The sequence below is a fragment of the Acomys minous genome (genome assembly GCF_964271855.1).
Source record: "Acomys minous genome assembly, chromosome: 2".
NCBI lineage: Eukaryota > Metazoa > Chordata > Mammalia > Rodentia > Muridae > Acomys > Acomys minous.
In genome coordinates, this window is record NC_140484.1 from 102426126 (window position 1) to 102448732 (window position 22607).

Below are 22607 nucleotides of genomic sequence, written 5' to 3' on the forward strand. Positions count from 1 at the left end.
ACCAAGCAGGATGCCATGGTCTTGGACAGCATCAGGCCAAGTGGAACAAACGAGCACACCCAGAGCTGTCCATCCAACCAGAGAACATGCGTTCCTCTCAGGCACAGGCAGACGTTATCCAGAACAAAGCTTACGCAGGGCTGAAAACCAGGCTCAACACATCCAGTAAGATTGGAATCATAGCAAGCATTGCTTCTGTCCACACTGGGATGAAGCTAGAAGGCCATGGGGGGGGGGGGCAGGAAGTACCTTGAAGCAAACTAAAATAGACACAGAGAGTAACAAACTCAGCACTAAGGGAAGCTCACAGCAGTAAGCGCCTACATCGAGGGGGGGGGGGGGAGTGTACCTTTACTTATGAGTTTAAACTTCAAGGGAAGTGGGAGGGAGTAAAAACTCAAATGTGCCTGAAGGCAGAGCTAAGAAAGATTTGAATGAAACAGAAGACTAGAAGACAACAGAAAAAGGTAAGTGGAGGTAGCTAAGGCTTTTTGTTTGTTTGTTTGTTTTTAGTAAAACTGAGAAACGTTTAGCTACGTTAACCAAGAAAAAGGAGAAGATTCACATTAATAAAATTATGAGTGAAAGAACAAATATTAGAGGCTGGAGAGATGGCTCAGAGGTTAAGAAGACTGCCTGTTCTTCCAGAGGTCCTGAGTTCAATTCCCAGCAACCACATGGTGGCTCACAACCATCTACACTGAGATCTGGTGCCCTCTTCTGGTGTGCAGGCACACATGCAGGCAAAGCACTGTATACTTAATAAATAAATAAATCTTAAAAAAAAAAAAGAACAAATATTAAGGTGACAGTACATAAGTACAAAGAATCATAAAAGACCACTGTGAACAACTACACATCAAATCCGGTAACATAGAAAAATAGATGAATCCCTAGACTCTACAGCCTCCCAAGAGTGAGCCATTCAGGGCTGGCAGGATGGCTCAGTGGCCAGAACACGTGCCGCTCTTGCAGGGGACCTGAGTTTGGTTCCCAGTACCCATGTCAGGTGGCTCACAACTGCCTGTGACTCCAAAACCTCTGGCCTCCAGAGGCACCTGCGTTCATGTGCACATACCTGTATGTACATGCATACATAATTAAGAATAATAAAAACAAATCCAGCAGCATTTCATATAAGAATAGAAACCAAACCCAACAACAACAACAACAACAACAACAACGCCTTTTAAAACTAGTTGGAACCACAAACTCCCTAATAGCTAAAATAGTCTTGTAAAAGACCCAAACTGAAAGTATCGCACTTGGTGGTTACAAACTACACCACAAAGCTGCAGGAATCAAAACAGTATGTTTTTTTGTCATTCACATGGACAGGGACAAGTGAAACAGAGTAGAACCCAGAAGAAAACCCACACATAAAGAAAAAAATCAACTGAGTTTTGATAAGACACCTAGAGTACACAAAGACAAGATGGTTCCCTTAAGGAAAGGTGTTGGGAAAACTGAATAGCTAATTATAAAAAGAATGAAATTAGATCCAGGTGTTACACAATATCTCAAGTTCAACTTGAAGTAGAGACTTAAATGTCAGACCTGAAACTCCCAGAAGAAACAACAGGGAAAAGCTCCTCGGCATTTGTATTGGCATAGACGAGACAAAAGTACAGACGATGTGGAAACGCAACAGCTGAGGAGCTTCAGCAGAGCTGCTGTGTGTGCGCTGGTCTCATCTGATCTTGTAGGAAGAGGAAGTGAGTCTGAGGCTTCAAAACCCTCACACTAGACCCAGGGCCTAACTCTCAGCTATTTCTCCAATACGGAGCCTGCCTGCTGCCATGTTGCCCGCCACAAAGCTCCCGCCATGATGATAACGGACTCAGACTCTGACACTGTAAACCAGCCCCTAATTAAATGTGGTAGAAATTTTGCCCCTCGAGCTGGGCCTGGTGGCACATGCCATTAATCCCAGCACGCAGGAGGCAGAGGCAGGCGGATCGCTGTGAGTTCGAGGACAGTCTGGTCTACAAAGTGAGTCCAGGACAGCCAAGGCTATACAGAAAGACCTTGGCTGAAGAAAAAAAAAAGTTGCCTTGATCATGGTGTCTCTTCATAGCAATAGAACAGTGACTAAGACACTAGTCTACAGAGTGAGTTCTCTGTATCCAAACAAACAAACAAACAAACAAACAAAAAAACCTACTTTTGTTTTCACCAAGTCTGTACCAATCAACGTATAAGCTATTGCTGCTGTTACTATCACTAAAAACCCTACAACAAGCATTTGATGGAGGAAGGGTTGTTTTGGCTTGGTGTGGAGGGACACAGTCATTCATCACTGTGGGGAAAGCAGCAGGGGCACGCAGTGGCTGGTCCCATCCTGTCCATAGTCAGGAAACAGAGGACGGACAGCAAGTGCAGCCAGCCCATAGCACACCTCTAGTCCCACCCCAGGGACCCCCTTCCTCCAGGGAGACATCATCTCCTAACTGTTCCACAACCTTCTGAGCATCTTTACAAGCTGGAGGCCAGGTGGTTACACAAGAGTCTATGGGGGACCTTTCAACCCACAGCACAGCTACTAGTTATACAATTATATTAGTAAATATTGCTTGAACAAAATCTAAGAGAAATAAAATCACACCCTCATCATGTTAGATAATAAACTTCCTGGCCTTATCAAATATCAGTGAAGCCAAGGAATGTGTCCCATCAAGGGATTTGATTGACATTTGTTTCTGTAGAATGACACACATCAGTTTCCAATGAAATTATTGGTCATTTCGGTGGGGTGTGTGTGTGTGTGTGTGTGTGTGTGTGTGTGTGTGTGTGTGTGTGTGTGTGTGTGTGTGTGTGTGTACTAAAGTAACTCCTCACTCCTGATTTCCTTTCATGTAAAAATTGGAATGCCCTTTCCACAGTGTTTTGCAAGGGTTCTTCCCAGAGGAAGGAAGTTAGCTCTCTGCTTAGTGTGGAAACCAGTTTGTTCCAGCCATTTGCACACAGAAGGGTGCTTTGGATCACATCAGTTCTAACTGTACATGGTCAGAGCCCTTGGTTTTCTCTCCCATGATGCTCAGGTTTTAGTGATATACTTTGAGAAAAAAAGGCCTTGCTCCAAAACCATTTTAATTTAGTAACTTTCCTAGACTTTCGTTAGTTAAATTTTACATCTAAATATTTGATTACTCTTAAGTTGACTTTTGTGCAGAACAAAAGTAAAGCAAAGCAAAAGTGGTGTGCATCCTGACACACGTGGGAGCTGGGCTTTGCTTCCTGCCTTTCTCCAGCCTTCCTTTGCCGCTTTCAACTGGCTTCATAGTGGCAACATTGTACCAAACTGTATGACTTCTCTCTGCCTCACTCTAACCCCTCCTCATTTGAATTTTTCTGGCTATTCTCATGGCTTTATTTTTCTAGATAAAATGTAGTGTTTTTTTTTTTCATGCTCTCCAAAGAAGTGCTGATTGTATTTAAACTGCTCTTGTCCTGAATTGCAACACCAATTTATAAGGGACTGACAATTTTAAGAGGATAATGATAACACTTGTGTGTGTTTGCTCAACTGGTGGACAAAAGCACCAGGCACAGGGGCAAAGATAAGTCTTCCACAACCCAGAACTCAATATTTAGAATGAGATTTGATACATATAATAAGGAATATGGTTTTAAAAGTGAACTGATGGTATAAATAGGATTTGAAAAAGGATCAATGATATTAAGGCTTGTGATATTTTACTGGTTTAAACTAAAGGCCTTGTTTGGTAGGTTTTTAACTTATTTATCCTAATTTTAAACTTAGAAATTATTTAATAAGGCAGGACTTAAAAAATAGACCTTTCTTTTTTCTTATAGCCCCATGAACACTCAATGTTTCCATTTCAATTTTTGTGCTTTTATGGAATTTGACAGGACATCTAATGCACTAACAAGACACACTGTCTACAAGAGGGATGCTTCAAAACTCATAGGAAAAGGTCAAAGGGCTCCTTGGAATTGGTGGGCAGAGGCTATGAAGGGAGGACCCCAGCCGGGTACATAATCTGTTCTTCCACTGCTAACCCATGCCCTGCCCACTCCTCCCAAGAGAGCGCATAATGAAGAGATACAGGGTTCTGGGTGCAGCTTAGTGACAGAGCACATGCTTGCTCTGCTCTGCTCAAGGTCCTACACTGAGATAATTTTTCACATAGCAAATTGGAAAACCCCCAAATTTTGGAGCAAACACTATTATTGTCTGGCCTATGAGAAAATGGGCAAAACCAAACACCATTGAAGTTGGGAGGCAACAGGACACTCACTCTTGGAGGCAATTTGGCAACATCCATCTGATTTAGAGAAGTATATGCCCTTTGTCACAGCACTTTGGAATTTACTGTATGGACAGGATCATTAACCTGTGAACAGGCAGCCAAGATTATTTCTTACAGTAAATATGAATAGCAGCTCATTGTGTATTGATAAAAAAAAATTGCCCATATAAAATGTGGTATGTCTATTCCATAGAATACTATACAGCTGTCAAAAAGAGCATCAAATGTACAAATATATGAAATAAGTGAAATCCAGATGAGCATTTGCAGTTAACTATATTCTATATAAAAGAAGAAAAAGGCGAGTGTTACAGAGCGGAGAGAGTGAGGAGGCTGCGTCTGGCTCCCGCTATCACAGCCATTGCAGTACACTGAGCTCCATAGAGACAGCGCTGGGGCAAGCGCAAGCTGGACGGGCACCGGGCGACTCTGAGTCTCATGGATAAAAATCAACTAAACAGGGGCCAAGGAGATCCTGGGAAGCCGAGAGGCAACATGTCTTCATATGCATTCTTTGTGAAACCTTGCCAGGAGGAGCACCAGAAGAAGCACCCAGATGCTTCTGTCATCTTTTCAGAGTTCTCCAAGAAGTGCTCAGAGAGGTGGAAGACCAAGTCTGCTAAAGAAAAGGGGGAAATTTGAAGATGTGGCAAAGGCTGACACGGCTCACTATGAAAGAGAAATGAAAACCCACGTCCCCCCAAAAGGGGAGACCAAAAAGAAGTTCAAGGACCCCAATGCACCCAAGGGACCTTCTTGTTCTGTTCTGAGTACCACCCCAAAATCAAGGGGGAACACCCCGGCTTGTCCATTGGTGGTGGTGCAAAGAAACTAGGAGAGACGTGGAGCAGCCCAGCCGCGGGTGACAGGCAGCCCTGTGAGAAGAAGGCTGCCATGCCAAGGGGAAGTGCGAAAAGGATTCTGCTGCCTTCAGAGCTGAAGGAAGCCCGATGCAGCGAGAAAGGGGGTGGTAAGGCTGGAAAGAGCAAGAAAAAGAAGAGGAAGATGAGGAGGAGGATAAAGAGGAATGGAAGAGGAGAAAGATGATGAATAAGTTGGTTCTAGTGCAGTTTTTTCTTGTCTATAAAGCATTTAACCTCCCTCTACACAACTCACTCCTTTTAAAGAAAAAAATTGAAATGTAAGGCTGTGTAAGATTTGTTTCTAAACTGTACAATGTCTTTTTTGTATAGTTAACACACTACCAAATGTGTCTTTAGCTAGCCCTGTCCTGGTGGTATTCTCAATGGCCACTAACCTTGCCTGGTACAGTCTGGGGGTTGTAAATTGGCATGGAAATTTAAAGCAGGTTCTTGTTAGGGCACAGCACAAGTTAGTTATATATGGGGTTGGCAGGCTTTGTTTTTTTTTCCTTTTTTTCTTTCTCTCTTTTTGTTTTTTTCTTTCCTTTTTTCATCTTCAGTTGTCTGAATGCTTCTAAGCAAATACAAATTTTTTATTAGTTAAAAAAAGAAGAAGAAAAGGCAAGAAACTATATTTCTTTTACTTGTTTACATAAAATTAGTTCTGGAAGAAGGAAAACTAAAGAATTAAAGGCGGATACCTAAGACTTTTGAATCATGTGATCATATTACATATTCAAACAAGTAAGTTTTAAAGTATTGTCAGAGGTGCCTAACGGTGCTTTGGTCAGTGATGGCCAACGATGACAATGATGAGGCGCCATGAGATGCTACTGCCACTGAGGATCCCTGTGGAGCTGTGCTAACACAGATGGTAACACAGCGCTCACGCGTCTGTGGGGACGCAGGTGCAGATGAGTCTCCTGCAAAACACAGCGCTGCGTCCTGCTTGGTGATGAGACCGATGAGTTGCGGCACTGTATTCCTGCTGCACCGTCCTGTACACCCTCACAGTGTCCTCCCAGCTACGCAAAACCTGGGCAAACATCTGCTCTATTACCAGCAGCTCGTAGGTCACGTGCTTCCTGCATCTCTTGGTTATATTATTTTCTTTCTCCACTTATCTTGTCATTTTATTTAGTGTGGCCCTAGGAGCAACAAACTACTCCATAAATGTGAGAGTTCACACACACACACACACACACACACACACACACAGAGACATACACACACACATACATATCTAGACAAAAATATAACTCTGTACACATATGTATACATGGAAAGAGGTGCCCACAATCTAGGTGTGTATTTAGCTATACCATGTGTGTAAGTCTGTGTAGTCTATGATGTTCACACGAGCACAGACTTGTCTAACTGGCACTCACAGGTGTGTGGCAGGGGTGAGGGAATCCTGACTGTGTTGTCAAGGAATAGACACGAGGTCGCTTAACTCTTTTTTTCTCCATATCTTCAGAGATCCACACCCTCAAGTTCAAACAACAAAAACTGAGTCCAGCTGTCTTTCACCGACATGAAATTGGTCATGTATCTTCCTAACCCAAAAGCGAGGATGTAACACAGGCCAAGGTCAGGGTTTTAGCGTGTGGCTGCCTGAGACGGACCAACCCTGGCCTGTGGTTGTCACAGTACTTTTCCAGCACAGACTTACTTCCTTAGAGCAAACCCTGGCTTGCTGGTAGTAATGTGTGTACTGTCTGTCTGTCTGTCTGTCCGTCCGTCCGTCTGTCTGTCTGTCTGTCTCCTTTCCTTTTCCTCCTCCTCCTCTTCTTCTTTTTCTTTCTCCCTCTCTCTCTCTGTTTCTCTGTCTCTCTCTGTATCTCTGACTCTCTGTGTATGTATCTCTGTCTGTCTCTGTCTCTCTTTTGGTCTCTGCCTTTCTGTTTTTCTCTGTGTATGTCTCTGTCTCTCTGTCTCTCTCTGATTATGAAACTGAAGCACACTCCAAGATTCCTTAGTAACCACAAATATCCCAAGAATTCCTCAGGCTCTGCTCTTAAGGCCTGCAGCCCATCAGGCCTGACTCATAGCCTCCTTTCTGGATCTTTCTATGACTTGCATCTAGGATGAATGGCCTGCGCCTGCACATTTGAGACAACAGCCCTTGCAAACAGATGAGGACAAAAAAAAGCCAAGGATGGAGGAAAGCTGTGCTTATTTCAAGCTAGGAGTTTGTTTAAGGAATTAAAAATGAGCAAGAGAAAGGAATGTTGTCTTAGTTCGATTTGGAAAAAGAAGTTTCAGATAGCTTGGCAACTTCCTAGAGCCACCATGTATTTATTTAAATTTGTAGAAATTATTATAGCAGACAACAAAGATTGAAAGTTTCAATTTTTCAGAGATTTTAGGGGATATGAGAACACAAGCATTATTTTGTGAAGTGGCAGACTTCAAAGGAAAGAGATTAATGCCATTAATCTCCTTAAATAGTAAGGAGATTATCTTGGATAGATGGGATGGCTCATGCCTTTAGCCCCAGCATTTAAAAACCAGAGGCAGACAGATTTCTGTGAGTTCAAGGCCAGGCTGGTCTACAGAGTGAATTCTAGGATAGCCAGAGCTACACAGAGAGATGCTATCTCAAACAAACAAACACTCAAACCAAAACAAACAAAAACTCAAAAAACAAAACAAAAACCCAAAACAAAGCATAAGAGTTAATGTTATCCTAACAACCTGAGTTCAACCCTCCGGACCCAACAGGGCAGAAGTTGAGAATTGACAAGTTGGCAAGTTCTCCCAAATGCATGCCATGGCACATATGTCCACACACATATATAGAATAGTTAATTTGATTCAAAATTTTAAAATAAAATTATCTAAAAACACCAAAACATCATATTAGTATAAGAAGAAGTCCGGAATTCATGGAGCATGGGTTGGGGAAGGCGAGGGGGTGGTTCTGGGGTTGCCCAGGCTACACACAGAAGCAGGAGAGCTGAGAGCTGCTGGGAGGGGAACTTAGAGAGCCTAGTGAGCAAGCTCCTGTGGGTTAGTAAAGAGATCTGCCCATTTTTCACTGAAGAAGGAGAGTGGAGAGGCGCCTAATAGACGCTCCTGCACAGGAGACAGGCTCTGAGTGTACGCCACAGAGGGTCGGCTACAGTCTCCTTGCTTCCTGCCTACGGCCTGTCAGAACTGACACTGGGTACCCAGAAATCCATAGGGAATATCAAACACGAAGACTGCCACCCAGCCAGACAGGCACGACGCTTAGGGAAGGTCAGAGAGGATCCAAACGACTAGAGAAGTCGGTATGCAGCCCAGGACACGTGCTTACCGGAAGCCAGACAGATGTGACACCTGTCACAGGTGTAGCCCTTGGGACTCAGAATTCACATGGAGACATGAGCACCTGGTGGTGACAGAATCTGTGCAGGGCAGGGTCTGGCTGGAGCTAAGAGTATCTTGATGTATCGGATAGGGTAGGAAAATAGACACAAATAAGCTAGTCACTGAAATGAGGGTGATCTGGGCTCTCATGGCAAAACTTGCTGTCAGCAAATGTCACCCCTCATCCCTGGGGAGAGGGGAGTGAACAGACTGAGTCATCATATGAACTTCCCCATGCATCGTCTCAGGCCCCAGCTCTCCAGCATCTCAGAGGCTCATCTCTACCCAGAACCACTATTAGAAAAACAAACAAACAGACAACAAAACCCAAAACAAACTAAAACAAAAGCCCTAGGGAAGGCAAACCTGAGGAGCTGGACAGCAGAGATGCCTGTAATCTGGAAGGTCGAGCAAAGGATGCAGCAGCAAAGATGATGGAAGCAGAGACAAGAAAGAAAGAGACATGGAGGGCACACAGCTCCCCATCCCTATATGTGCTCAAGGTGAGTGCAGGACTGCCCTCCCACACAAAGACCTGCAAGTGCTCAACCCCTTTTTTATAAAGTGACGTAACATGTACATATGGCCAAAGCACAGCTATCCATAGATTACCTATGAAACTTAATGCTATGTAAGTGTATGCTAACAGTTGTTCTACGGGAACGGTGTTAAGGACGAAGTCTGAACACCTTCCACAAAGAGGTCATTTTTTTTTTTGACAATTATTTTTGACCTCCAGTTAGCTGAATGCACAGATGGAGGCCGTGGATTGGGAAGGAGCTCATGCAGGTTCCTTTTTAATTCAAAATAAGTCTATAATAAGAATTTAAGAAGTGGGAGTCGAGGGATCGCTCAGTGGTCAAGAACAGTAGCTGTTTTTACAGAGGATCTGGGTTCAATTCCCAGCACTCACATAGTGGAGCACAACAGCCTTTAATTCCAGTCCCAGGGGATCTGATACCTTCTTCGGGCCTCCCTGGGGCACCAGGGCTGCATGTGGTATACAGACATGCATTCAGACAAAACACTTGTATACCTAAAATAACAAAGAAGTAAACTCTAGAAAAATCAAGTCAAAATAAACAATTTAAGAGGTATCTAACCTCACCTAAGTCAAGAACATACCCTAACCTGAGAGAATAATTCTCAAACTGAATAAGATGAGTTCTCAGGAGTGTTGGGAAACTAGGCAAGAAATTGAAAAAGGAAATGGGAAATGTAGAAAAAAAGAAGAAGAAAGGAGGAATGCAAAATGTAAAGAAAAGAGAAGGGGAAAACCAAAGGAGTGATGAAAAAGTCTTAAGAAAAGACAGATTAGCTGGGTGTGGTGGCACACGCCTTTAATCCCAGCACTCAGGAGGCAGAGGCAGGCAGATTGCTGTAAATTTGAGGCCAGCCTGGTCTACAAAGTTAATCCATGACAGCCAAGGCTAACACGGAGAAACCCTGTCTCAAAAAAACAAAAACAAAAACAAAAACAAAAGAAAAGACAGATTAGCCAAAATGAAGGCATAGGAACCAAGGGGTGGCATAGAGGCAGGTCGAAAGGGAGGGCACAAACAGGAGCCATCACAAGCAGAGCTGGAACAAGACAAAGTGTGCACTGAAGAGTGGGGACTGACTTTCACACGAACTCTGGTACCCCATATTTGACCACATCCCCTTAATGAGGAGGCCTGGTGGCACTCAGAGGAAAGATAGCAGACTCCAAGAAGAGATTTGACACCCTAGGATCATTAACAGGTGGAGGAGGTCCCCCTCAGTCACAGTCATAGGGTAGGAGAATAAGGTGAAAGCGGGAGGGAGGGAGGAATGGGAGGATACAAGGGATGGGAGAACAATTGAGATGTAATATGAATGAATTAATAAAAAAAAAAAACCTAATCATGTGATCAGCCAAGAAGAATGGGGCTCCTTGGAGAGGCAGTAGGTGGCAGGTCCCAGGTAGGAAAGCCAGGGGCTTTATGCCAAGCACGGAGGAATAAGCCCAAGGGGCCTACTGGCCAAAGAGGAACAGTTTAGCTCACAGTGATGCCGAGAGGGTACAGCTCTCATTGGTTGGCTGTGAAAGGTACTCAGGAACTGACTCACACTGGAAGAACAAACAGGGAGAGGGCTGAGCATCAGTCCTGAAAATCCCCTATAGCAGTGACCAAAGAAACCACAGGTTTATGTTGGGCTGAGAGAAGACGCTTGTCTAGTTAGTGATGGCTTTCTGCTGCTATCTGAAGAGGAAAAAGGCTTGGCGTACCCTCTCCTCCTGTTGAGACAGGATCTCAGGTAGCCCAGCTGGATGTCAGCTCACTGGGTAGCCAAGATACCCTTGAATTTCTAATCTTTCTGCCTTTGATTCCTGAGTGCTAGGATTATGGGAGTTCATCACCATGACTGGTCTCAGGCAGAACTGGGGATCAAATCCAGGACTTCACACATGATAAGGAAGGATTTTCTTTTTCTTTCTTCTATTTTGGTTTTTCAAGACATACTTTCTCTGTGTAATATCCCTGGCTGTCCTGGAACTCTCTTTGTAGACCAGGCTGGCCTCGAACTCACAGAGATCCGCCTGCCTCTGCCTCCCAAGTGCTGGGATTAAAGGTGTGTGCCGCCATGCCTGGTTGGTAGGGAAGGATTTTTACCAACTGAGTTACAGCAGGGAAAAGGTTTACTATTTTGTAAACCTGAATGCAATAAGTAACCCAAGCAGCAAGGAACGAATGAGCTACAACCACTAGGTGCAAACTGGAAAACCCATCAGGACCACCAGAATGAATACCAAGGTGACACCAGTTAAAACTTCGGGGAAAATCTAAGTGTCAAAGGCAGACACCAGACATTCTCTGACTCCTGGGGCAAAGCAGGAGGGACACCCAGACGGTCTGGGGTTCTTGCCATCCAGTCTCCCCAAAACCAACCAGCCCTCTAGGTCCAAAGAAACCACAGGGAAGAGAGAAGCAAGCCAGACCACATACAAGAAAGCCCAAATCCAGACAGTGGGGACTGCCAGGGACCACGTGGCTGTATCAGCGATGAAGTCGCACAGAAAAGGGAAATGAGGGAGAAAATAGAAGTCGAGAGTCTTGGGACAGTGGTGACCCGCAGGACAGATGGATAATGATGCAACCACTGAACTGGGGAGACACAACAGTGAAAACGGGTAAGTAGACAACAAGGCGCACTCGGATATCGAGTAGATAGTGCTGTGGGGTTGTTTTTCCTAAGTATGCATGTGTTGTGCTGTGAATGTTTCTGGATTTCTGAAGATCTGGGTCCCAGGCATCTGGAGAGAGGGGGAACATTCACAGATTGAGACTGGTTATGTGTAAATCAGCTGAAGCCACGTGATGGACAGACGGAGTTTTAGTATCTTAGTCTCTTTCATTTCGTGATGAGCTCAAAACTTCCACAACACACACACACACACACACACACACACACACACACACACACACACAAAGGGAGACAAAGCATTAAATTTGCACAGGTGAAAGGTTTGTGAGGGGGAAGCCACCATTGTGACTGTTAGCCTAAGAAAGGGGCTCCTCTGACCCAAATAGTAACCAGGCCCGAGCCTGCTTAGCTTCTGAAATCAGACGAGAACTGACAGTCTGAGGGCGGCATGAACACACCGAACCCGTGGTTTCTGAGGTTAAAAACTAACAAGGGGAACTGAGCATCTGTCAGTTCTTTGGAAGAAACAGAAATTAGAAGACGAGGAGGGGGTGGGAAGCTGGGAAGGCAAGGTTGTCATTGTATTTTCTTGTATGCTTTTGAATTTTATGTCAAGAGTAACAATTAAACAATAGTTGTTTGAATTCTGATGTCACTCTGTTAAAAAACTGGAAAATTATATGGACAAAACCCAATCAAGAAGTAGACGGTCTAAATATACCTCTAAACAAAGAGAGAGAGAGAGAGAGAGACAGACAGACAGACAGACAGACAGACAGACAGACAGACAGACAGAGACAGAGACACACAGAGGGAACCAATAGTCAAAACCAATCTGGCTTTTTAAAAAAGTCCAAATAGCGAATTCATAAATGCCCAAGTAAGCAAAATACTGTATGCCTTTCTTCAGAAGAGTAACATACACTGTTAGCCCTTGGCATCTGCAGGGATTGGTCCCAGGCTCCTTCTGGATGGCAGAATACAGAGATGTACCAGCCTTTATGTATTTACATAGCACTTATGCACATCTTCCTCTGTGCTTTAAGTCTTTTCAAAATGACTCACAGTAACTAAAAATAAGTGCTGTATGAAGAGTTGCCATAGTAAAGATGACCATTAATTTTCTGTCTTTTATCCTGTGCAGAAATGGAACTGATCTCCTACACAGACCCAATCTGACCTTGCTTCCTGATTTGTTTAGCTTATGGGAGATGGCCAAGGTGATACCGCTCCAGTTCTAGACTCGCACCTCCTGAAAGCCTAGAAGCTTCTACCATTGGACTCTGGGACTTTCAACTGTGGGCCACAAGGAAACTGGGGCTGTGTGACAAGAGGCCACGTTAAAAAGAGCAAAGACACAGAGCACCATTGTGGGGCCAGACACATGGGTAAAACATAAAGAGCCACGTGGCCGAGACCCGCCCAGACTCTTGACCCGGACAAACCTGAGCAATCTCTTTGTGCACACTGTATCAGGTGAGTTAGTCCCTGCTTGCTGTGTTTTCCTCCCCGGATTCTAAGCATTAGGAAGATGTCCTGGTTTCCCAAGCTTGGTTCACACAGGCTTTGACAAACTCTTGGTGAGGCGCATCGTTCTCTGTTGATTTTAGTATATTCCACAAATGTTTGTCCTACCTTCTCATGGCTCCCTCCTTCTGGTCAACCAGAAGAATCTGAGAGCCAATGCCATCTACTCACATGCTTTCAATGAAAACTCTCAGTACCAGACATGGACTGCCTCCCTACAAGTACTGGCCAGGGAGGCTCCAGGGGTACCCCAGACAACACAGGCTATTGTTGCTGCTCTTGGTTGCCCATCACTAGTAGACAGGCAAGAACCTACAGCTCATGTTGGTTTGGGGATGCAAAGAAATCAGTCTTGAACCGATTGGGAAACACTTCTTGGTGACTAGCTTTCATGGTGTTGGAAGGCACTGTGCAGGCTGCTGGGGAGAAAAGCCAAACATGGTCTCATTCACAGCTGGACCCTTCGCTCTACAGCAACTGACCTCTAATGGCAAGATTTGCCCATTGGTAAAACAGCATTATGACTGTTTATGTGGGTAGCCAACCTCCCTCTCCCTCTCTCTCTCTCTCTCTCTCTCTCTCTCTCTCTCTCTCTCTCTCTCTCTCCATACACACACACACACACACACACACACACACACACACACATATATGTATTTGTTTGTTTTTGTGTTTTGAGACAGGGTTTCTCTGTGTAGCCTTGGCTGTCCTGGACTCGGTTTATAGACTGGGATGGCTCAAACTCAGAGATCTACCTTCCTCTGCCTCCCAGGGTCCTGAGATTAAAAGTATGTGCCACCCTGCATGGCCAACCTTTCTCTTGAATGGATTTGAAGTCTGTTTCACAGGAGGAAATTAAAGCTTGGTACTACAAACATAGTTAAATTCTCTCCCTAGGAAAGTCATAGGCCCTAGAGGAGACCCTATTGATGTTGCTTTGTTGGATGGTTGTGTTGTCAAACTGCCTTCTAGATGTTTCATATATTCGTAGATTGTGCTGTTCCCAATCTTGTCGGTGACACTTCTGATGTCGGTGGGTACCACTTAACGCAGAGACAGTAACAGGTTACTGCTCAGCTTGCTGAGACTAAGTGACCGAGTGCTCAGCTGTCGTTGGGGTGTCTATGTTCACCCTGCTCTCCCCAAAATGCAGGAAACACTGAGGAAAAGGGTATTGGAGAAAGAATACAAGATCCAGAGGATGGGAAAAATGCTTTGGGATATATCACACAATTAGTGGTCTACTTTGAATTCATTGTAGATATATTCATTTTAAGTACACTTAACATTGAAAAGATAGACAACCAAGAAAACATTAAAATAATCGGTACTATAATAAAGTAACTTCCAATTAGAGCTCCCCGGAGAATTCCAGAACATGCCACACTTGTAACAGAGGAGCAGAATATATGAACAGGACAACGAAGGATGGGAAAGGGCTTTTGGAAATTAAGTACAAGTGACAAGCCGGCAGCTGGGCCTTGTGCTTCTAATTCTAGTACTTAGGACACCAAGGCAGGAGAACTTCCACAAGTTCTAGGCCAACCTGAACTCCATAGTGAGTTCCAGGCTGGCCCAAAGTGCAGAGGGAGACCCTCCATATAGATAAGCAAACAAGCAAGCAAGCAAACAACAAAAACAGGTGCCAAAATGAATCGACATGCGTCTCATCCATGAGAAGTTCCACAGAAACAGACAAAAGAGAAGAAAAGCAGACTCAAAAGACATTTCCAAACCTGGAAGGAAGACACGCCTGGCCCATCCATTGCCAACAAGAACCCTCCTGGGGAAGAGCATAACCTGTCCAACGGAGGAAATGAGGGACATGGGGCAACAGAACAGTGAGAGACAGAACACATCAATGAACAAGAACAAACAGACTCTCCCAAGCCCGGGAGGCAGGTGGGGACAAGCAGGTCCCCAGGGGAGGTGAAGGGTAAGGTGCGCCTGGAACACGATCCCATGCTTGTCTCCCACAAAGCCTTTCTGAAGAACTTTCTTGCTGGAAACTTTCTTGACTAGAATCAAGTAGTTCAAAGTAAGAGTTCAGGAGAGAGGAGGAAGTTGGGTAAAAGTGTAAGGAAAAGGCAGGGTACGGCAACGAGAACATGTCATAAAGCTACATGTGTGACATGCAGAGGACTCAGTGCCAATAGGATGAGTCATGAATGAAAAGTAATGTTCAGGAAATTGACAGGGATGCTTATGGCTAGAAGTCCATGGAGACTGTCTTGATGGACCAGATAGCGAGGGGCAAGCATAGTCTCCGAATAAAGAAATGGTAGTTACTCAAAGAAAAAAAATCCAGGAACAGGGAGCGAGACCATTTGGGCAGCAGACACCAGGCCAGGCTTTGTTCTCCAATCTCCCTGTGTCATGGCTCTCTGTGTCTTAGCGGTCTCTGGCCGGGGGCACATAGGACTTTGATAACATTTAATGCGCTTACTCTGTAATTCCACAAGTCTGCCAGGACACATATAGTAATACTCAACTGTTATGACAAGAGGCAAAATGGATAGAGTCCAGCCACGGCAGTGGATCTCAAGCTGGGAGTTGAAAACTGCTTGTCTAGAGACACTTGACCAAGGGAATGATGAAAGACTAGGATTGGGTTTATGTGTATGGCCCTTGTGGAGTCAATGCTGACATCACTCAGGTAAGAAAGCTGCATGTTTAATGTGCAACATTGATGGGGCTGGGAATATAGCTCAAGGATAGCATATGCTGGCTGAGTATGCATGAGGTCCTGGGTAAGATTCTAGGACCACAAAAAAGTATAACCGAATATGCACATGTCAAGCCAAAGAATGAGAGAGAGAGAGAGAGAGAGAGAGAGAGAGAGAGAGAGAGAGAGAGACAGACAGACAGACAGACAGACAGACAGACAGACAGACAGACAGACAGACCACATGTGTACGTGGTCAAGAAATCAGGGAGGAAGTACATTCAGCAAATGGTGATCAGCCTTATACAAGGTGAAAAGCGTCAAGAGGTAGCACGGCTCTCCTGTATTATTTCAATCCCTTGCAGGAACATATGGCATTACATACAGATACCTACTTTCCTTATCTTTTAAGGAGTTGGGCCTAGGAGAATGCCCCCTGCCCACTGGGAGGAAGCCTTTCTTCGCCTTTCCTGTTGGGATGAATGCAGAGGTGCTGCTGCTGCCTGCACAGAGGCAGGGGCAACTGCTCGCGCGGATGCTGCTTTGGGCTGTCAGCTGGGGCAGGCGTAGGCAGCCTCAGGGCCCTGCCTACCTCCTCCCACACAGCACCACTATAGAACTAGGGTTCTGCTTGTTTGCCTCCAACCCCCATAGGTGTGGGCCACCTGCAACACCCGCTTATCTCCCAGTGCTTACACAACCCTTTAAAGTCCAGAACCGGTTTCTGGCAGGAACCTCTGTGTCGCTCTTGCCGTTTTGTATTCAAATTCCAACCTCAAATTGTCACCATTGCACAATTCTATATTTATGACAACAGACCACAAGCTCTCAGGGCCTTTAAATATCTCCGAGTCTTTGAAACGCTCAAAGTGTCACGGAACTTAAGTTTTTGGTTTGCTTTTTATTTTTATTTTTTTTAAGGTTTTTTTTTTTTTTTTTTTTTTTTTTTTTTTTTTTTTTTTTTTTGGGAGGGGGTTCTCCTAAAAGAGCCAGGTAAATGATTTTAAGATACTCTTGGTCAAACATCCTTGGTTCTTAAATAGTGGATGATGGCCCAGAAGGTCCAACATTAGGAGAAACTGGGAAAGTGATCTGAAATTCTATACCATCCATATATTTGAAATACAGAGTCTAAGTGAACTGCTGTATGATTCTTTCGACAACATCGGAGGTCGGAGCACAGGGACAGCATGCTGCCTGAGGAGTATGCTTCTATTCTGTAGCTTCTACCTGCCCCACCCCCCCCACCTCCCACCCCCACCCCCTGACAAACGTCATTCAATAGCTAGCATGGCGATTAAATAGAATCTGCATAGATTGAGGACAGGGCGCCCTGGATGGTGAATGACAGAGAGAGGCGGAAGAACTTCAGCTTGCAATGGACCATGTCCTGGGAAATATGGACAGTGGGGAGCGTTCCCAGTGCACACAAGCTGCGGACCATCCCAAAGGAGCAGCACAGCCTTCTACAGAGTCAATTGTTTCCTTTGAAACTTGGTTGCACACTGGGAGCTGAGGTTGTCCGGGGCTTCCTAGCATTCTGGGAGAGAACCGGATGAGAAACCAAAAAGCCCAGGAAAAAGACAAAACATCTGAGTGCTAAACAGGGTTTCCATGACATGGAACCCCAAAGTGTACGTGGCTCTCACAGCCTGGAGTTTCGGTTTATACGTTACGAGTGAGGGAGCCATTGCTGGGAGGACCAGAGAGTTTCGTTTTTTAAAAAATAGCTCTAGTTGTGGCAAAGTCTGACTCCCATGGATCGGGAATCCAAACAGGGGCATGAAAAGCTCCTGTGCACAGTGATCTCTGTGCTCGCAGGACCATGGGTGTCTGGAATGAACATCTCTACTGGCTGCTGAGTGCATAACAAATAGGCCAGGGTTGGGCCTCAGCACAGAGGCCATGAGGTAGAGCTGCCTGCCCTGCAAAGGGCATGAGGGAGGCCTCCCTAGAACCCTTATATGGCAGGCCCGAGAAGGTAGGAGCTGTTTTTTTCTTCCCCCTGCACTCAGGAGGCCACGGGCTAAGGACTGGTCCAGACAGACTGAGGTTGGAAAAGGGCTAAGCACTATGGGAGCAGAACACGTGAGGGGACTGATCTTGTGAGCATCTGAGCATCCAAGCATCCAAGCATCTGGAAGGCTCGGCCTTCCTGCAAGGAGAGCCAGATGTTGGCTTTTAGCAGGAAAGGCATTTAGTTCCTAAAGAGAGGGCTGGAAGGATCTATGTTGCCTTGCTGGGCGGAGCTAGTTGATAGCAGGATAAACTCCCCAGCATCCACTTCCTGAGAAGGCTTGGTATCATTGGCTGGCTGGCCAGCTCTCTATTGCTAGAAGTGAGCAAGCATATTCTGGACAACTGGTTAAGTGAGGACCCAACCTCACATTAAGGTAAATGTTACAAGTCTCACTGAGCCTCAGAGCTTGCGTAGGTGGCCTTGGCTTTGTAAGAATGAGGCACAGCTGAGCTGATTGTCACCTGCATGGACTAATCGTGATCAAATAGGCCACCTCCCAGCCACTCTTCTTTTGCCCCCTTGACCCTCGACATGCTTCTTGGAGAGGCGCAGTGTGCCTCTGTATTCAGGTTGGAGAAGGTGGCTCCATTGACCGTGACCTATCTAGAAAAGCCACGTGTCCATGCACCCCACACATCCCATGAAAGTGTGATGGGACGCTGCTATGAGACGCATCTAGGCTAATGTGTTAGAGGCATTTCCTAATCCAGTCTGTTTCCTTCTTCCTGGAAGAAGGTGAGTCCCTGTTTGGGGAAAACCACATGGCCATAGCAAAATGATAGACAATTAATGCACATTTTTAAAAGCCAAAGGAAAGAGGAGGAGGAGGAGAAGAGAAAAAGAAAAAGAGCAGGATGTTTTAAGCAGCTATGTAACAACCTGAGACTTGGAGGCCCTCTAGAATGTTCCATCTTCTTTGGTCCATCCCGGGTCTGGCAGTTGGTAGTGCTTTAAGAGTAGGTTGCTGTTTCGGACCTTTCAGGGCCAAGGGCAGAATCCTCACACAGAGATGGCTCCCTCCAGCCCCTCCCCAAACCTTCAGCTGTGTAGGAGAGGCTGAATCTACCTTCCCAGGCGCCTCACCTCAACCAGTAGAGCAGGTTTTTCCACTCTAGCTGGTACGGGCATTCAGAAGAGCATTTAATGTCATGTTTGTCAAAGGAATATGTCTAGCTGCTAGACTCCAGCAACTCTGGCTTCGCAAAAGGCTCGCTGCTCCCCCTGCCAATCACTGCCTTTGAAATCCACTAACTCTTTCTAGCATTCTTCCTCCACCTCCTCGGAGCCCCCTGCCTGCCCCCCATGTCTTCATGACATACCTTTCCTGGCTCACATTTGTGCCACAAGGACTTGCAGTGAGCACCCAGACCTCTTGCCCTGACGCCACGGTTGGGCCTGTGTTTGCTGTACATGCATGAGCTTTGAAAGCATCCCAAATACACACCAGTCAAAATAGGTAGGTAGGGGCTGTGCGAAGGCACATAAATGCAAAGCATAAAATACCATTGCTAAAGAACGCTGGAGTTTAAACGACGTGTTCAGTTATAAAGCGCGAGTCTTTGTTTCAAAACCATTCACGCACATATGAAGAATAAAACATGTCATTTTCTAGGGACTTTTGAAAGACAGAGAGCTGCCCCTGTATAATTTGGGGATTATTGCTTTCCCCTTCTGGCAGCCAGCTTTTCTTAGCCAGGGCTGCAAAATAGGTCTGAAGCAGTCTTCTGTGACATGGTGCAGTTGGGAGAAGAAGAGCTAAGAAGTAAGGCTCACCCTGACCTCAGCATGTCTGGCGGGGCGGGGGTGGGGGGCAGGATGGGGGCCAGGGAGGAACAACCCATCTCTGAGGATACCTCCCAAGCCAAAAGCGGACTCTGAAGAGGGCTCAGGTGCAGGAGAATTTAGTCTAAAATCACTTATTCCAGAAAGACGATGGGAAACAGGGTGGTGAGGCACGTTTGACCTGGGGGGTGAGTCACAGGTGTGTCCACTTGTTCCTAATCACGTAACATAAGTGCTTAAAGAAACAGCAATTGGAAAAAAACAAAACAAAAATTCAAAAAGCCTCAGCTCGTCACTCCACCCCAGTTGTCCTCTGGAGTATGGGGATCATATTTGCCGAACTGTCAGTTAAGAAGTCACTTTCTCATGGCAATTCAGAGATGGACCAGCACTTCAGGAGGATTTGCAGAGCTCTGGGCACTCCTAACAATGAAGTGTAGCCAGAAGCAGAGCCCCTGCAAGACACATTGCCCAAGAGGAAGCCAGGGAGCCTTACATCCCATGTCAAGAACCTGGGTGCAAGCAGCTTGGATTTGCTCTCAAAAAAATGCTAGTCTGTGTTCCTGCCAGATGAATTTCTGGTAAAAATGGCCCTGAAGCATCTGTACTTTGATGACTTAGACAATCAGATTAGCAACAAAGGCGAACAGCTTGCAAATGTATTCTTCTGGCTTGTAAAAAGCAACACAGAACAAAACAAAAAGTGAGGTGTTTATTACAGAGAACGAAGAATACAGATAAGCAAACTCACCCTTTACCACCACTCAGCCATACCCGGGCTGTGGTCTTGGTGTTTACAGACAGCCCCTGACTTATTTGGTTTTAACTTATGCTCTATTAGGTGACTGCATAATAGTGCCACAGTATAAGCACACGAGCTTTCTGCTTTCCACTTACAGTGTAGTAGTCAATCAACTGCTCGAGGCACCTGGTACTTTGTTCTAACACAGGCCGTGTGTCAGATGACTGGTGCTCCAAGTGCAGGAAAAGCCACGCTGCTGAGTGAATGAGGCAGACTTGATGCATGTTTGAACTAAGGCAGTTTCAGTTTTTGATGCGTTCATTGGGACATCACTGCACCAGAGCTTAATTTGGTATTTATATTCTGTGAAAATAAAAATCTACCAAGAGAAGTTTTTAAAACTCTGCAGTGTTAGAGGTTGGTCTGTGTATTTTGATGCTAATTAATTAAGAGCCATCCCTCCTGGGTAGGGCAGAGGAGATAGGTGTGGCTAAGGTTGCTGGGCTTAGAGAGAGGAATCCTGGGAAGCAGGAAGAATAGAGGGGAGCCAGAGGAGGAAGAGAGAAAAGGCCACCATGAGTTAGGTGGAGGAGAAGCACATGGCTGGCATGGATGGAGGATTTGGCCCAGATGAAGAACATTAGCAAGTATTTGGAATTATCGATGGGAGGTAGCTTGATAGACGTTATTAGAAGCCGATGGCATGGGGTAACTGCCCCACCATGGGAAGTAGTTTAGAGGATTACTGTCTGCCCTGCCCCAGGTTAACTAAGGCTATTTTAAAAAATAGGTGTCTGTGTCTTGATTGATTGCTAGCCAGACATACTGATAATATTGATAATTAAAAACAACACTGCAGAGTGTGTGGGGGTCGGGGGTGGGGGGAAGAGGCCTTTGAAATTAATAAGGTATGTTTAGATCTGGAAGTGATAGTTTTAAGCTCAGCCTTTAAACTCACAGGGTACGGGCACCTACGTTGGTGGCTTCTTTACAAACCTTATCAAGAGGATTTGACTACTAGAATTCCTTGCACAGAGTAATTTCATACACACAGAGCCATGGGATCAGATGTCCCATGACATACCCGCGGCTCGTTTTCTTTTATCCTCAACTCCATGGATTTTGTGTTTGTGCTAAATACCTCCCTCAGCCTCAGGGCTTCACCGGGTGTCGCTGATGCTATGTCCCCAACAGCAAACCTCTCTGTACTTAGTCTCTGTCAGACTGTTCATGCAACTCCTGACGTTATTCAAACAGGGATGCTGGGTGCGCCTGAGGAGATTTCCATTGTGGAAAAGAGGCCTCTAGGGATGAAAGGTCTTCTGCCCTCATGATCACAGCAATCAGGGAGCAGGGACCTACTAAGGAACAGAATGTAGCTCAGGCACAGACCTTCAAGGGAGAGAAATGAAGTGCCAGGAAGAACAATGCCCCTCTGGGCACATGGCAACCTATCCTAGGGATCAGTTTTGTCACAAGCACACAGTGAGGGCTGGCCACATGGGAGTCCGCATTAATAAATGCATTATATTAATTGTTACATTAATTATATTAATTATTATAACATTATATTACTATTATAGGAATTGTTATTAAATTATATTAACTAATATATTAATATGTATGTGTCATTACATATGCATATAACTGTGTGTGTGTGTGTGCGTGCACGCACACGCGTGTGACCCACATGTGGAGGAGAGAGGCCAACTTTCAGGAGGCGGTTCTCTCCTTCTACCATTGTGTCCAAGGGGCGATGGTCAGGTTTATCAGTGCAATGGACATTAAATCGCTAAGCTGTCACGTGTTGTTTGAGCTCACTGGGAAGTCAGCTCTGGAAGCACGGCTGCTCGTGCTCACATATCAGACCTAAGAATGTTTGTCTGAAGGTGTCCTTTAAGATTCCTTGTGTGGCTATGGGCTACCAGCCACCTAACTCTGTAAGAAGGGGAGGAGAACAGCAAAACCGCTCAAGGGAAGCATCGTGCCCCGACAACTGCTCCTCTTTACTACCCAGCAGTGGACAACAGTTCCCAGTGGGTATTACTGTGTATCCCATGATGCGTGGTGCCTGCAGTGGGACAGAGAACTCCAAATGACTGCCTCGGCTTACCCAGCCAGTTTCCTCTGGGTGGTGTGAGTATCTGATTCTGTTGTTATTTGTTCTTTTACCTGGAAGCCTCACCTGAGGGGACATTGCTCCGCCCAGGCT

General features: G+C 45.4%; 1 protein-coding gene and 1 pseudogene across 3 annotated transcripts in view; one reads left to right on the plus strand and one right to left on the minus strand.

The window, feature by feature from the left end:
• Positions 1-22607, minus strand: part of LRRK1 (leucine rich repeat kinase 1) — a 143694-nt gene that overhangs the window by 110715 nt on the left and 10372 nt on the right. The window contains exon 1 of one of the 2 annotated variants that reach the window (XM_084773341.1): positions 18751-18889. The exons of the other annotated variant lie outside the window; for it this stretch is intronic. Within the exon in view, the coding sequence (XP_084629467.1) occupies positions 18751-18796 (46 nt within the window). The 5' untranslated portion in view covers positions 18797-18889. Of the gene's footprint in view, positions 1-18750; positions 18890-22607 lie in introns of those variants that run through there. 2 annotated transcript variants of the gene reach the window in all.
• Positions 4770-5768, plus strand: LOC311592660 (high mobility group protein B1-like; annotated as a pseudogene). Its single transcript has one exon. The product of its transcript is annotated as a high mobility group protein B1-like (transcript).